The sequence below is a fragment of the Thermobia domestica genome, chromosome 5, assembly GCF_964235325.1.
Source record: "Thermobia domestica chromosome 5, izTheDome1.hap1.1, whole genome shotgun sequence".
Lineage (NCBI taxonomy): Eukaryota > Metazoa > Arthropoda > Insecta > Zygentoma > Lepismatidae > Thermobia > Thermobia domestica.
The window spans coordinates 163,462,327-163,478,732 of record NC_137458.1 but is presented as its reverse complement, the minus strand read 5'-3'; the positions used below and the strand labels follow the sequence as shown (position 1 = coordinate 163,478,732).

The 16,406-nt window shown below is 33.7% G+C and overlaps 1 protein-coding gene across 5 annotated transcripts in view; it reads left to right on the top strand.

The window, feature by feature from the left end:
• Nucleotides 1-16,406, top strand: part of garz (Sec7 domain-containing protein garz) — a 170,047-nt gene that overhangs the window by 119,866 nt on the left and 33,775 nt on the right. For 3 of the 5 annotated variants that reach the window (XM_081759312.1, XM_081759310.1, XM_081759313.1), the window contains exons 26-30: nt 85-257; nt 6,659-6,884; nt 8,964-9,154; nt 11,423-11,581; nt 13,325-13,522. In XM_081759312.1, the coding sequence (XP_081615438.1) occupies nt 85-257; nt 6,659-6,884; nt 8,964-9,154; nt 11,423-11,581; nt 13,325-13,522 (947 nt within the window). Of the gene's footprint in view, nt 1-84; nt 258-6,658; nt 6,885-8,963; nt 9,155-11,422; nt 11,582-13,324; nt 13,523-14,360; nt 14,545-16,406 lie in introns of those variants that run through there. The other 2 variants (XM_081759314.1, XM_081759311.1) reach the window with 2 other exon arrangements.

Here is a 16,406-nt window from a genome sequence, read left to right as displayed (position 1 = left end):
GAGTATAAAGTTCACATATTGCCGGAAAATGATTTTATAACACATAACACATTAAAGTATGATCATTTTCTTAAAACTCCATAGGAGCTCAGTCGGATGGAGATGTGCAGACAGGTGGAGATGATAGTGGACTTGGTAATGAAAGAGGCTACACGTCGGACTCTGAGTTGTGTCGAGACAGCCACTCGCCTCGTCATACCATCTCTCGTTCAATTAGTCCTGAGCTTACCAATACAAGCACTGGAGGATGGATTTTGGTAAGTAGTGCAGAAAGACAAAGGATGCGAGAGAGTATTATTGTGGATGATAAGCAGAAACAACATAAATACGAACAAATAGAGCATTTCTAATGTTATTTTAATCTACGCTTAGGTTGATTTTGATTTGTAATTTCTTATTTTAATTCATTTACCAAAGAAAGTGATGAAGAAATTATTTGATCTTTTCCGTTATTGGGCAACATGGTAAATTTTTTCTTATACAGGAATATTAACTTACATTGATAATAGTAATTGTGTTGAATATAATAAAAAGTAATTGATTACTAAAGCTAGGAATTAAAGTGCTACATCATCATCACATCATCATCATCATATTATTATTATTATTATTATTTCTATTTCTGGACGATCTTAATTTTAATGTTGATTATAATGTATCTGACAGACTTGGTAATATCTAATTTTAATTTATGTGCTTCCAAGAATGTCCAACCGATTGTCGTGCATGATAGTTTTTATTATCCTATTGAAATTACGTTTCCTTTTTACTTCAATACTCCGATAGTTGGTAATTCTTTCCATTATGCTTATCATAAGGGCGATTATTTAGCCCTCTATCAACAACTTCTTGAAGCTGATTGGGCTAATGTTCTGTTGAATCCAGACTTAATACTGCTGTCATTACTGTAGAAAATTTAATAAAATCCAGTATGGGTAAGAACATACCTCTAAATAGAGCTAAATCTAGAAAATATCCTTCTTGGTACTCCAGGAATCTGATTTCATTAATTAAAACGAAAGAAAATGCTCATAAGAGATTTAAATTTACTGGTTCAAATGAAGATTATAATGTCCTTGCTTATATACGGAAACAATTTAAAGAAAGGCTAAGGTTGGACAAGCTTGCTTATATACATAATATGGTGAATGCATTAAACAATTCACCTCAAAAGTTTTGGAAGTTCGTTAACAAAAATAAAGGCCAAATGAACCAATCCACTGGACTTATGGTTGATGGTGTGTATGTATCTGATCCCAAAACTTGGGTGATTCATGGGCCCAATTATTTGAGACTATATATCAAAGGCGTCGTTCTTTTTACAATATTGACTTATCAGATTTAGCGGGTAATAATTCTTTTTATCCTATTATCACAACTGAGCAAGTAATTAAGGCTATAAACAATCTTAATACCAAATCTTCTTGTGGCTTAGATGGTATACCTGCTTTTATACTGAAGGGCATTGTGTCCATCATTGCGCCTATTTTAACATCTTTGTTCAACTGGAGTTTGCTTACTTCTGTTTATCCTGAACATTGAAAGATGGTCGTTGTTGTTCTTATCCCCAAGACTGATGGGAAAAATTTATCCGACTATAGACCAATTTCTCTGTTGAGTATCATACCCAAGGTTTTTGATAAGTTGATGTGTAATTATTTGTATTACTATCTGTCAATATTACTATCTGTCAACATGGCTTTATGAAAAATAGATCAACTACAACTAATTTGACATGTTTTATGGCTGATACTCTTCCTATTTTTAAGAGTAATGGTCAGATCGATGTAATTTATTTCGATTTCTCTAAAGCCTTTGATAAGCTACCACATGACATCTTAATTTACAAATTGAAACACTATGGTCTTTCCATTGTATTTATTGCTTGGTTAGTATCATACTTGTCCCCAAAGAAAGTTTGTGGTTAGGTATAAGGGTAGTCTTTCAGATGTATATAACGTTTACTCCGGTGTTCCGCGAGGATCAAATCTCGGACCACTTCTGTTCCTTATATTTATTAAAGATATAACTGAAAATTTGGATTGTAAATGTTTGATGTATGCAGATGACCTCAAAATCTACAAAACCATTTTAAATTTGGATGATAGTTTGGTGCTCCAAAATAATATTAATAAAATACTACTTTGGTCTAAAAACAATGTACCACCTTTAAATTGTAACAAAACTTTTTCAATGAATATTACGAATAAAACGAATCCAATTGTTTTCACTTATAACACAAATGATACTCCAATTAGAATTGTAGATACTATTAAAAATTTAGGTATTGTTTTTGACAGTAAATTGCTTTTCAAGCAACAATATATCTTGAGAATATAACTTCCAAAGCGAGAAGGAATCTTGGAATTCTGAAATGGATGTCCAAAGATTTTAATTCTGTCAAAACATGCCTTATTCTTTATTATTCCAATGTTAGAAGTCATCTTGAATATTGTTCAATTATATGGAATAGACGTATAGATTATATATCTACTACTTTGGAGACAATTCAAAGACTTTTTCTTGCGTGGTTACGCTGGAAATTTAAGTGTTATGAAGGTATGTCGTTGGATGAAGTTAGGTTGTCTTTAGGTATGTTAAGGTTGTCTGAAAGAAGGATTATTCTGGATCTTAAAATGCTACATTCAATTCTTCACGGTAATTTGAATCTGTTATCAATAATAACTCTGTGTACAACCAGTTATCATATAAGAAATCCGAAAATATTTAAACCTATTCACTTTCTCAGTGATGTTCCTCTGTGGCCAATGATGTTCTTATCAGTGGCCAATGCTTTTGCCAGTGTTATTGACATTTTTTATTATAATTTTAGCAATATACAGAGACAGTTATGTAATCATTTCATAATCAGCTGAGAGTATTACTTTCTTTTATATAAGAGCATGTTTCTTTTATGCATGATTTTTTTCTGTGCATGTATCATTTGTATTTTATTATGTATTATGTTTATTTTTGCTATTTGCAGGTTTTTTGTATGGAAATTGTAAGTGGATGGAAATTGTCTGTCTGTAATTTCTAGTATGCAATAAAAATTATTATTATTATTATTATTTGCCCAAGGTAGCTTGTCTTGTAAAGAAAACATTAAATAAACATCCTAACTGTGTTTGGGTTGCACTTCTTTGCATAAGCAACACCCCGTGCCTGAATTGATATGGACTATGCTATTTACTTAGTGACTGGATGGGTTCATCTTGACTTTAGCATTCCGTTTAGCATCGAGACTATACGAAACGTGGACCTTGCTTAACATGGGATCCGAACCACATGAGCTTCCATAGGGAATCGAACCTGAGTCTCCCACGACACTAAACATATAGCACGAGTCTGCCTTTGTGAATGAAGATGCAATCTTACTAAAGAAAGAAAGTAGCATTGAAATCTTAAATATTGTTTTTTTTAACAGTTTCTGGACTTGTGACTTCAATAACATTTTGTTTGGGGATTTGTTCTAGGTAAACTTTTCAATATATCTGTGAGTTTTGAGTCTTTATATATGGTGAAATTAGTTTTGGTACTCTTGTATAAATATTTACATTTGAAATTTGCACTTTTTCGTTCTTTTTCTTTTCTTTCCTTTCTTTTTTTTTTTCAAAATTTTCACCTTTTTTCATCTTTTTATCCAAAACTTTGCAGCTAAAATACCTGGCTCTGCTGATCACAATATCGTAATTTTCTTTTTACCAGGGGTCGATAGAGTCAATGTACTCCAAATCTTTGGTTTTATCCTTTTACCCTTTATTATAAAAAACACTAAGTACAAAATATTTAACAACAAAGCGTCCGGAGAAGCAGCATTATCCCTTATTTCTGTCCTCTATCTTCTAAGGTGTGGAGAAATTTTTGTTAGAAGACTCCACGGCCCAGGGCAGCTGACTAGAGCAAGTTAATTATATGGGAGATTCCAGCCCAATGCAGCTGGATAGATTTTCGGTCCAACGTGGCCAAAAGAGTAGGAATACTCGGCCCAGTACAGCCGACCAGAGTAGAAGAAGTTAGGTATGATAAATCCCAGAACAAACTGACCATGAGATGTTAGCTGCTTCTCTTTTTATATCTTCAGGGTCCTTCGTTTAGTCTTCAGCAGTGGCGCTGTTGTCAATGACTTCTTCTGTCTTCAGAGTCATGTGACAGCTGGTAAAGTATAGTCTGCTTATTTGTTTACCACTGTCACATGGTTGGGATATTACAATATTATATACTCATATTTATCGAATATGTCCCTAGTAGGTTGAGGAACTGTCTGTTTTTATCTTGTACGCAATTACTACATACGCATGTTGTTCTGTAACGGTAGGTTTTTTTCTTCTTCTTCTTTCTTCAAGCGCAACTTACTGGATATTTTTAAGTACTCAAAGGTAGTAACACAGAAACCAACATCTGCCACTGAAGTCATTTGTAGAGTCATTCACATCTTTCTTACTTGTCAAGGCGTGAATGGAAGTTGAATTTTTGCATAAATGGTCCAGGGCTTTATACTATGGAGATGTAATTTGACAGCTACAACCTTGTTTCCATATAAGACCAAGTACTTTTTTTTTACTACCCTCGTACATGTTAAAAATAATTATAAATTACTACACGTAGTTGCTGAGTCCAGTAAACTAAATCACAAATATCCAAAAATTTAGTCGATCGATAGTAGTTGAATATGCGTTCAGGCGGGAGACCGTGATTGGAATTTCACCAGTCGTTATTCTTTCTGTTCTTTGTTAGATAGTGGTTGTGAATCTTCTTGTTCTTTATGTTCAATTAGATTAAATGTAATGAATTTGATTTTTCGCAGATTGTACTGTGTAAGTAAAAAAAACTTCATTACCTTGTGCTTGTGTGCTTATTGACTTGTCCAATAAAAATTTCGGCCACTTCCTTTGCTTTGTCCGTCCTCAGGGAAAAATCAACAGTGAACAAAATGGACTAGCACATTCGAGAAGAGGTGGTTATAATTTATATTCAGTGTTTCCATAATGAAAATATAAATTAGCTATTTAAGAAAAAGAAGAGGAAGTTATGATTATTTAGAAGACTGTAGATGATGTTTCTACTAGTAAAAAAAGTGGCCGAAATATATTGGATAAGTCAGTATTCACACAAACAGGGTAACATAATTGTGTGTTCTAAAACTGTACTATCCTTTGTGTTCCAATACTCATTGAGTTCTCATCTATTTTTCAGGCATAATACATGAATGTCTTTCGTCTGGAGTAATTGGTTATATTACAGAATTGTTATATTCTAAAATGTGAATAGTGGAATTTTTCACAATTTAGCTTAGAATATATCCCAACGAAAGACATTCGTATATTATGCCTGAAATATCGATGAAAAGTCAATGAGAATTAATCGCCACTATTGGGACACAAAGGTTAATACATTGTTAAGTTTGGAAATGTGTTCCATACATTCAATTATTTGTTGAAGCTTTGTGTTGTTTATTTAGTCAGATTGTTCTTTTTATTGGAGTTCTATACAAACTATTCTTGGATTGGTTTGATTTGAGTTTAGCGCCCCTTTCATCAGCTAGTCTATATAAGATGTGGACCTACAGCTTAAAGTTGGATCCGAACTACATGAGTTCCCACCAGGAATCGAAACCGGGACATCCGGCCAAAGACGCGAACGCTAACCATATACCCACGAAGGAGCTCACACAACCGATATTGCATGAAAACGAAGTAATCTAAAATATATATACAGATATTTTGTATATTGGTGATTGCAATATATTCTCGTTTTAAGTAAAGAGCACAGTCTGTCGTTCATAAAATAGTCTAATCATTAAAACACATTTTACACAGTCGAATGAATGGGGAGATCATTAGTATTCGTTAATATGTTTTCTCCCATATTATCATTTCACCAATTCTTCCATCATCTATCTCGCTTAGACTAAAGAGCATAATCATGAGACATTAAACTGAAAGATTTCATTTCGTTTCATTTTTTCGAATCTTCCTCGGTTTTGACATGAAGATTTCAGTTATTCTGGTCACTCATGTAATGGAAATGTCAGGTTGTAGAATCAAAAATAGAGCTCTAAAGAGGTAAAAACAAAATAATCCATACTTATCTCCTGTTTCGAATTAGGTGGTTACCGGACGTGGATTTTGTGTCACGCTAATACTGCTAGCTAGGTGTGAAATTAAGTATCGTTCCCTAAATTACAATTATAGAAGAAATAAATACTCTGGCGTGTAAAATTCGATGAGGGGAAGACGTTTAAGTAGGCTGAGAAGAAGGTAGAACGGTAATATAAATATGAAAATAGAGTAAATGATAGTGATTGATAAATAAGAAAGAATAGATCTCACACCAGTTTCTCTATGGGTAGTAATTCAATAATATACAGAGTGAAAAAAGTCTGGGTGAGCACCGATCTCAATAATGATGCAATGTAGAGCTGTTCGGAGAGTGGCCTGAGTAGCATAGTGGTTAACACATCAGCAGGTGAGCCGGAGATCCAGTAGTGCATTTTTCACTCTTTATTCATCAATACTGATTGAATTGGCTTGGCTCAATAGGAAGCACGTGAACTTTTCTTCTGTGGTGATAAACGTTCGATTACCGTAAGCCATAGTGTTAGAAAATCATATAAAATAGTACTGAATTTTTTTATATTTATGTTTTTTTCTTACAGGTTGGGAGAGAAGGAGACATTCAGCCCCTTCAGATCCGTCCTCTTCCAGTCAACCAATTCAGTATAGTCCACGAAAGAGAACTATTAGCTCATGATCCACATGCTCTGGTTAAGTGCTGTGAGAGTCTAGCTTTTCTTGTGAGAGACGTTGCTCATATCACCCCGTACAACTTCGAAAATTGTATTCATTGTATACGAACATTCGTTGAAGCCAGTTTAAATTCGAGTAAGTAGTAATAATCCACTTCAGGTTTATACTTGATTTTTATTCTAATAGTAATATTGTGCGTTCGCAATAGAACAAGAGAATGATGGATTTTTAATTTCAGAGATGATTCATCCCCATACCCGTGACTGATTTGACCCGTGTGCCCAAACAATGAGGATAATTTTTAAACATTTAAAGAAACACGCTAGATTTCATAAAAATTGAAAATTTTTAGGGGACTTACCTGGAATTTTCTTCAAATTTAGGGTGAAAAGTAATAGGTCTGTTAGAAAGACTTTAAGAAAGTATACGCCATTTTTCGTGAAAATCGATGTTTTGAGGGAGTTAGGGTTAGTGTTTTATTTATTTATTTATTTATTTATTTATTTCACACTTTTATTTATTTATTTATAGATAGATAAATCTCTTGTTGCTGTCTGATTTCAATGTGTAGACAAGTAAGGATAGTTCTCAGTCTCAAAAAATATATGCTATGCTTAATGAAGAATGTCCCCAAATGTTCTAGGACATAGCGTCCAAAGGGTAGTACGCACAGAAACTGAAAATTAATGGTTTCTTATACTGCCAGCAGAATATAATTGAGTGTTTTTATAATAGGCATACGTTAACTCTAGAGGAAACCTGACTAGCACAATTTAATGTCATTGTTCCTTCGTTATCAACTTTGAAGCCAGGTTTGTTGTAGAACACGTAAATGAGTGTATTTTATTATCTTATATTTACTTTATAAGTAAGTAGAGCCTATAGTATAATTGAATATATGTGGGATAAATAAGTATGGTATAATTTATTTTTACGCAAATACAATTCGTGTCCTGTGCAAAAACATTGTAATATTGTACTTTGAAAATGTAGTGTAATGCATCTTATTCTTTATTAATTTTACTGTTTGTATTACTATATTGTAACTAATAAATATATTCGAAAATAAAAAAGGAAATGAAATTAAATCTTTGAGTTTTACGTACCACGATTAACATTCGAAAAAATACGAATAACAACAAAAGATAATAACAACAAAATATTATAATCATAATATGTAACAATTCGTCTGTCTCGTTAGCAGTATTACAGCATCATTCTGCCGGAAGGACAGGTCCCTGGACTTTTCATAAATAATTAATGAAAACGAAGGACTATATGAAGTTAAACACAAGAGAGGGTATTAAATTTATCTGTTATTTTTGACGTGTAACTCCAAGAATTATGACTGGGAAACCTCAAAGAAATTATGTGCTATGTTTGACTAAAATCGAATGATTTTTGTGGAACTTAACATGAAAGATTGTTTTGTTATCAAATCAGAGTTCAAGTCAGTCTTCTTTTATTCCAGCATTCTTGAGCCATTTCCCAGTGGCCCCGCGAAGTGTAGTCATTTTTGTTCTCACCTTTAGTGCGAGCTGTTCCTGGTTCGATTCCTTATGGGAACACTCAGTTGAGATGGTGTAACAACTTTTTAGACCAGTCATCCTGACTGAGGTTTTTCCTGAGTTTTCCTCACACAAGGCACAAATGTCGGGATGGTACCTAACATAAGTGCCAGGCCGCTTTCTTCTTTCCCCCTTCCTCGAATAGGGTGCTGGCCTAGGGACATCATTCTTCATACGTAAAGGACTTAAGACCATAGATGCCAGTAATGGTCAGATAATATATAAATAAATAATTATATAAATAAAATAATTGAACGACTCTTGTCCCAACCGATACATCTATTTGAAAAATGTCAGGATGCACACACCAAGTTTCATTAGAATGGGATAAAACTTTACGGAAGTTATTGTGGAATAGACAGCACTTGGTATTGCATTTTCATATGTAATGTTTGTTTTGCAGAATAAATTATAGGTATTTAACTTGAAATTCTGTTGTAGAGAGCAAAACCTACTTCATCATTCGTTTCCATATGGTATACTATACTGTGTGTTAGTAAAAATTAATATGTGTGTATAATGGAGAGGCTTGTAGTGAAGTAGACACTCATTGTACAATATTTGGTAATGTAAGAAATAATGCATCTTAATATTGTAGTAAATACATTATTGATTTTATTGGCCACTTAATTGCTTGTTGTATTAGCAGATAAGCAGTCTCCGCGGAAGACACCGTCGAAGGAAGTAAAGATCCGGAAGAAGGCATCCAGTCGTAAAAGAGAAGATTCTACCCGCAGCCAAAGACAACGGAGTCCTCAAAATAACAGTAACCCTTATGATGCAGATGAAAGTGACTCAGAAGAATTGCCCAGTGGCTATCATCAAATATCAATACAGGCAAGTAGAGCAGAAACAATTAAAATACACCCTTTAAAAGTTGCTTTTTGTTGATGAGTTAAATTTGCTATTACATAAGATTTAACCTTGAAATTAACTTCTGTCACAAATTAGGTTTCAATGTTTGTAAACTAAATGTCAGGCCGAATATCAACTATCTAGACCATACCCACAAAAGTTACCAACATAATGTTATACTAGATAATACTGTCCCTTTCTTCCAAACAGTATATGGATCTTACAACTATTTAAGCCTAATGCTTTAATATTTTATAATGACAGATTTGGTGTCGCATATTATTACACTTTTTTTGTATCTACTGCAAATACAAAAATATTACATTTCATCTATACACTACGAGGTGAAAGACTTTTAGTTATTCTACAAACCACTTTAATACGGCTCATCAAATCATGCTTACAATTGTGAATCCGAAAACAACCCACTCTCGAAATTCCACCTCTGTTTAAGGCATGTACTTGTTAATCAGACACTTACTGTCCGCTTGTATTACAACTGTTCCTAACACTTACAAAGAGAAAAACCTGTATTTATCGTCACACGATAAAAGTGCTGCATTGTTGTATAGTGAGTCGATGTGATAACTTAATTTCCGAATATATATACACTGTAAAGAAAATATAACTAAATTAATGTTACAATAACTAAATCCAAACTTTTTCTCAATAAAGTCGTAACAACAAATAAACAAATTCTAGCTCTCCTCTGGTCTTTGAATTTTTTACTTCCACTTATTACACGATCACCTCTAAAATAAATGAAATACTGACGTTTCTTGATTGCTGTGTAACATACAACATTTTCTCTTTCAAGGAGAACATATTTCATCGAGGCTATTGGCAATCCTTTATCTCCATTCTTGGCGTTCTCCATTCTTTTGAAAGTAAGATCCTTGAGGAGTAAGAATCAAGTGCTGTGCGGTACTATAGACATGTTAATAACGTACTTTTCCTATACAAATAAAATTAGCAATTAAATTTCTTAGTACGCAAATGAAATCGGATCCCTACTAACTTGAAGTTCACTATGGAACATAAAAAGGAAGGTAAGCTTACCTACTCAGACCTAAACATTAAAAGGCACAAGAACAAGTTTTGTTACGAGCGTTCACCATAAGCCTACTGCAGGCACACAATACATAAATTATAAGCCACACCTTCATCAGTGACCAAAGCGAATATATGAAAAAACTTTTTTTCTGCGTGCTATAAGACACTGAAGTCAAATTGGAAGAAAGAGATCGATTACTTGTCAAAACTAGTAGAACTAGAGCATGAATGGATGTCCTATTTCCGTATTATTGAATTAGTATAATCAGGTTAAAGAAATACAAGTTCCAACATACCTGAAACCGAGAACTCTCGACAAAAACTGCATCGGAATACATATGTTTCCCAGATTGTTAACTACATTAATTAAGATTTTTACTCAGCATAGTTTTCGCATAGCACTAAAACTCCCAAAACTTCGGTAAAGAATATCACCGAATTTAAGAATTATTACATCGACCTCAATGAAAAGTTAGGAGTTTACGAGGTAAAGCGTAATTGCCTGGAGAGTTAAATATGTATGACAAAAAGAAATTTAGAAGTATGAGTCAAAGAACATCTGAGAGATCCTAAAGCAGAACACCCGATTTCAGATCTTTCGAATCATCTATAAGAAATACAGTATAATTGTGCTTATTTAAGAATTTTATTTGGAAACGAAAATGAAATAGAAACACTTGTTTTGGAAAAATTGTTTATTTCCCTTAAAGAAAATCAACGTAGGTAAGGGCTGGTTATGAGAGAAATGGAAGACATTAATTAAAAAGTACATACAAATATTGGCACAAAGACAAAATTTTTAACATGAGGTCGCAACCTTCCTTTCTGAACAAAAGAATACCTAGATTGAGCCCACCATTTCATAATTTTACTCTTCAGAAACAAGTTTTCAATAATGAAACTTTCTCAACGAAGAAAAGAAACAAAGTATCAAAACGCTGCACGGATTATTCTGATTCAAATTGTTTTAGACAAAATTTCAATATTGATCTCTTGAATTTGATTGAATAATTTTGATTATTGCCCCTCCATAGAAAATACATGGGAAATATATGGAAAATGTGTTGCCATCTATTGGTTAATAGTCTTCATTTAAACTCGCCTTAACTGAACTTATCAGGTAGAATCTTATTTTGTAGAGACGCTTTGTTTCTTCTTTTCATTAAGATGTATAATCTTACGTGCTTCTTCTTTCAGCTATTGGATTTAATGCATACCCTCCACACAAGAACTGCTCAGATTTTCCGTTGGTGGGCAGAAGAACATGGAGAAACAGAATTTATGTCTCTTTGGGCTCAAGGATGGTGCCCTCTCCTCCAGGGAATTGCACGACTCTGTTGTGATAGTAGACGTCAAGTAAGTATTCCTTTAAACTTAGCTTCCGTAAAAGCATTGCATGAGAACGTGTATTAAAAACAGTTTTCGTTTGGAAAGTTAATTACACACTGTTTCATCGATCAAAGAGAGAAAGTGAAAGAAAACTTCTTATATTTACATCATTCAGACAGCTAACAAATATATACTTAATAACTTATCGTTTTCTAATTGTTAATACAATGGTACTGAAACCCCTCCCCGTTGGTCTAGTGCCTAGCATGCTGCCTTTGGTATGAAGCGTTCCGGGTTCGATTACCGGTGGGAGAGCATATGAAATGGGTGGTTCGGATTCCACTTTAAACTGTAGGTCTACGGCTCATATAGCCTCGCTGCTGGAAAGGGACGTTAAACCATCATCAGTCAATCACCACTACTGAAAAGTCAAGTGGCACAAACGTTTATTTGGCTCGTAAAGCTTACAGTTCAAGTATTTGTAAGAACTGTGTCATTGATGATACTGATGTAAATAGTAACTGTAGATTAATTGAAAGCATTATTGGCCTTGAGTGGCAGCCATTTTGAGGTAAATAGTGAAAAATAAAGTAGCCTGTGATTTTTAGTTTCTTTATTCAAAATTCCATAAATCAATTCTATCTGCCTGCTTCAAAATGAAATGGTTTTCTTTCGTATCTAACTCAAAATGTTGGTACACGGAAGTTTCAGTGAAAAATATTTATATACAAGGGTGCATGTTTCTCCCCTATAGAAACATTCCGTCCTTTCATTCTTCGTTCTTGTTGCTTTCTAACGTCTTAAACAAAAAGTTCTAAAGCCCATTTCTGGCAGTAAGTGATGAACATTTGTAGAGAGTTACGTATTGAAAAAATGGTTGCATATTATCTGTGTTACAGAAGATTAAGTTTACTGATTTCTAGGTTCGTCCTTTGTCACCAACGAGGCATATAGGACGAGATCTTAGTTTAAAGTAGAACCCTCTTCCACTGGGACCTCGTGTACTAAAGGCACACGCGGCAGACATTAGACCAAGTAGGAGGGTTTATCTAAAGTCTAAAGTCTAGTAGGGAAAATATGTAGTGAAGAGCGAAGTAGGTTTAAAAAGAATAATGAGTATTGACGTATCCAGCTATATTTAAGATTGTATAGAACGGATAGTGCTTAGTCAAAGGACTGGCTTAAAGTTTTGCCATATTGAAGATTTATAAACGTACTATCTATGCTATAGAAAATTATCATCTGAAGTGTAGTTATTTTTAAGAAAAGGAGTAAAGATGCATGAACTAAGTTTAGGGAAGTAATGTATGTTTTATAAATAATGAAATATTCAGCAATATTTTGAGAATAGGTAGAAGTGGTAGTACATAGCACATTTCGTTACATTATCATAAAAGAAGAATTAATAATTAACTCCCTTCCCCTCCCCAATGACTGATGTGTATTTCTTTGTATTTTTTCATACTATATAGTCGCTGCCGTTCCAGTGCAATCTCCAACATACTTGTTTTCATATTTAGATTCCAGGCATCACTATCTAAATGGAAATTCGGTCTCTTATTTTTTCTTTGTTTCATTTGGCAGAAATATTCTACAACTTTTCCAGAAACTTTTATACTAATTGTGTAGGGTTAGTAAGCAAAAGGATCGTGCAATGGGTTTCAAAGAAGAAAAATATTTTAGAAAATTACTAAGTAAAGGATTAACTTGTTACGAGAGAGAAATCTTTTAACTTTCTTGTAATCCCATTATTTATCCTTGACGTTCCAGGTCAGAATGAGTGCAATAACCTATCTTCAAAGGGCATTGTTGGTTCATGATTTGCAAACGTTGTCTGCAGCAGAGTGGGAATCCTGCTTCAACAAAGTTCTTTTCCCGTTGTTAGCAAAATTGTTGGAACCAATCAATCCGGACGATCCAATTGGTTTAGAAGAAACCAGGATGAGGGCAGCTACTGTACTTTGTAAGGTAAGTAGTTTACAAATATGAATGAGGAGAGACATCCTTCCATTTCAATTGAGATTTTCTGTTTTCGAATTTTGGAATATCAAACAGAAACTCAAGATATCTGCATCATAATGTTTGCATGAGGATCATTCATGTGCTGATCATGTTGACCATTATGATTGACATTAATCTGGCTTCGCACGTAGAATTGTGAATTTTTAAGGATGAGAATATGATTTTTTAAAAATATTTAAACATTGTTATTTCGTTGAATTTTGTTATCGGTTATACATGTGTAACGCACTCATTTTTTTCTTTCTTTAAAATTTTAACCCAAAAGCCTCGTGCTTATTATACGCGAAATAATAACGTGAAACCATATATATTTGCACTGGGTCACTGCATATAACACGCTTAGATATTAATAGACATGACTGCAAATAAGGCCCTTAGATTTGGTTGGAAGTTATCCCAAACACAGTTTTCTGTGTTTCTTCAAATAAGTTATCCTAGTAAGGGTATCGCTAGTATCCTAGTAAGGGGAGAAATCGATCCTTTGGAAGCATTCGATATGGTAGACTCAAGAGTTTCTCGATTCTCAGATACCATGTTCCTTACAAAGTATCAAAAGAGCTAAATAACCTAAAAGATCCAAAATTACTTGGCAATTATGTCTCGTACAGAGGTTGATTTATTTATATTAAGCCCAATTTGAATGTGTCTCTTACCTAGAAAATACCGTGTTTTCACCACTGATTGTGTTCGATCTGCAGTCCACGTCTACTGACTATTGCCCGCATCGGAGCCTCCATGGCGTTTCAGCTGGACCATGGATATAACATCCCATTCCTCTTTACAGGCTTTCCGCAGGCCAGAGACGGTGCGGGTCGACGATGGGATAGTCGCCACTTGAGGAGCCCGAAAGCACTTTAGTCCATTGGGCTGGCATCTGAACTCTGGACAGGGATGTCAGAGAAGGGAATTGACAAAATTTTAATACAACATATGTAATCAAGTATAAGGAAATCAGTATACGAACTCGTGTAAACAGTTGTAAATGTGTAGCCTAGAATCTATGTATTTTGAACTGTACTTCCGAATATCAAATATTTTGATTATATGGAGTTAGTAAATGAACGAATGAGTGCTGAACACTGCAGTTGGCAGAAAATTTGGTGAAACATTTAATTATGTCTAAGTATATAGTAAAGGGCTACTTGTGTAAAGAAATAAGGATCAAGATTGAAAATCAGGAAAGCCACAAATGAAGATGTTAGGAGTTAATACGATGAACTTCCAACTCATAAGTCATTTAATAAAACATTGCCTACAATTAAAGTTCAAATTTAAGTTGTTTTTTATTTTGTTTTATTATTTTTTATAAATCATTAATGTACATACTGAATACACTTTTCTCTTTTTTAAGTTACTTTAATTCTAAGATGGTTTGTGGTAAATTATATTAAGTACGATGTGGATCCCACCAGGTTCGGTAGCTTCACATTCAAATCCTCCTGGGTTCAACCTAGTAATTAATTTCATTCTGACAGTATTTTATCAGACTATTTATCTATTTCTTAGTTATACAGACAAAGGTTAGGATATGTTTCTTTCTAAGACGCATGGTTATTTAAGCTTTTCCCATGTCCCCACCAGGTTCGGTAGCTTCACATTCAAATCCTGGGTTCAACCTAGTAATTAATTTCATTCTGACAGTATTTTATCAGACTATTTATCTATTTCTTAGTTATACAGACAAAGGTTAGGATATGTTTCTTTCTAAGACGCATGATTATTTAAGCTTTTCCCATGTCATTCCACCTAAAGGGGAAAAAAAAAAAATGAATCACGAAAATTGTGAACAGCATAAAGGATGACCTTTCGGGATGGAGCTACCTGTTTCTTAAAAGTTTGAAACGCAGTTGTGCTATGATAATGAAGCTTCCACTACTGAAGAACGCCTCCAGACGTATGAAATTTCAACAACGGTCCACATCACGATAATTCCCTGCAACAATAAAAGAAACATATGTCAGTTACTTCCTGTTAAGCTATATGTAAAACATGCATGACTATTATTGCTCGCAGTATTCAAAATACAAATATGTCCCATCAGTGTGACCCACCCTGACATGTTTCTCTTAAAAACCGAAGAGGATGTATATACAGCTTTCATTTCTTCAGTCTTATCTTGTGGTGTGTTCAAGTCTTTAAATGATCATAAGACTGCTAAATCACCTTTTACATCCCTGACATGTTCCTTAATTCTAATTCCTATGTTTGTTTTGGTCATTCTAATATATTACTGGCCACATTCACAGCTAATTTAGTAGATACCAGAGTGGACCAAGTCATCTACAAAATAATTCTTATAATAAGCTTCCCTATAAGAGAAATTATATTCATTTTTTAATAGATTTATTTTGAACTTTTTTTTGTTTTGTTTTATTTTGTTGAAAGTTTCTAAATTTTGTTTCCTCTATGTATCCAACATCGTCAGTCAATTTTCACATCCTCATCAAAATTAATTTCAGGTAGTCTTCACTGTCTTGTTTCAATGAAACTACTCTGTTTACCTGTAAGAAAAGTTTATTCGGATAATAGGTCTTATTTTATGGGTATGTACTTTGTTTTATGATGAATGTATTAATGGTTTTGAGCGTTTGATTTTTTCATGTAACGTCGGAATAAGTTTGTTGAATCTAATGAATATTAGATTTTTTAAAACTATTGTTATGTTTTAGTTTAGTGGTAAATTTAAACTTTGAAAGTGTGTTATTTAGCTTTTCTAGTAGCGCCTGCAACTCTTCGTGTTTTGCAGATGTAAACAGACCTGCAGACCTGTAATACTTGATAGATTTAAATTAATTAGCTACCTGTTACTGTTGGTATATAATGCAGCACT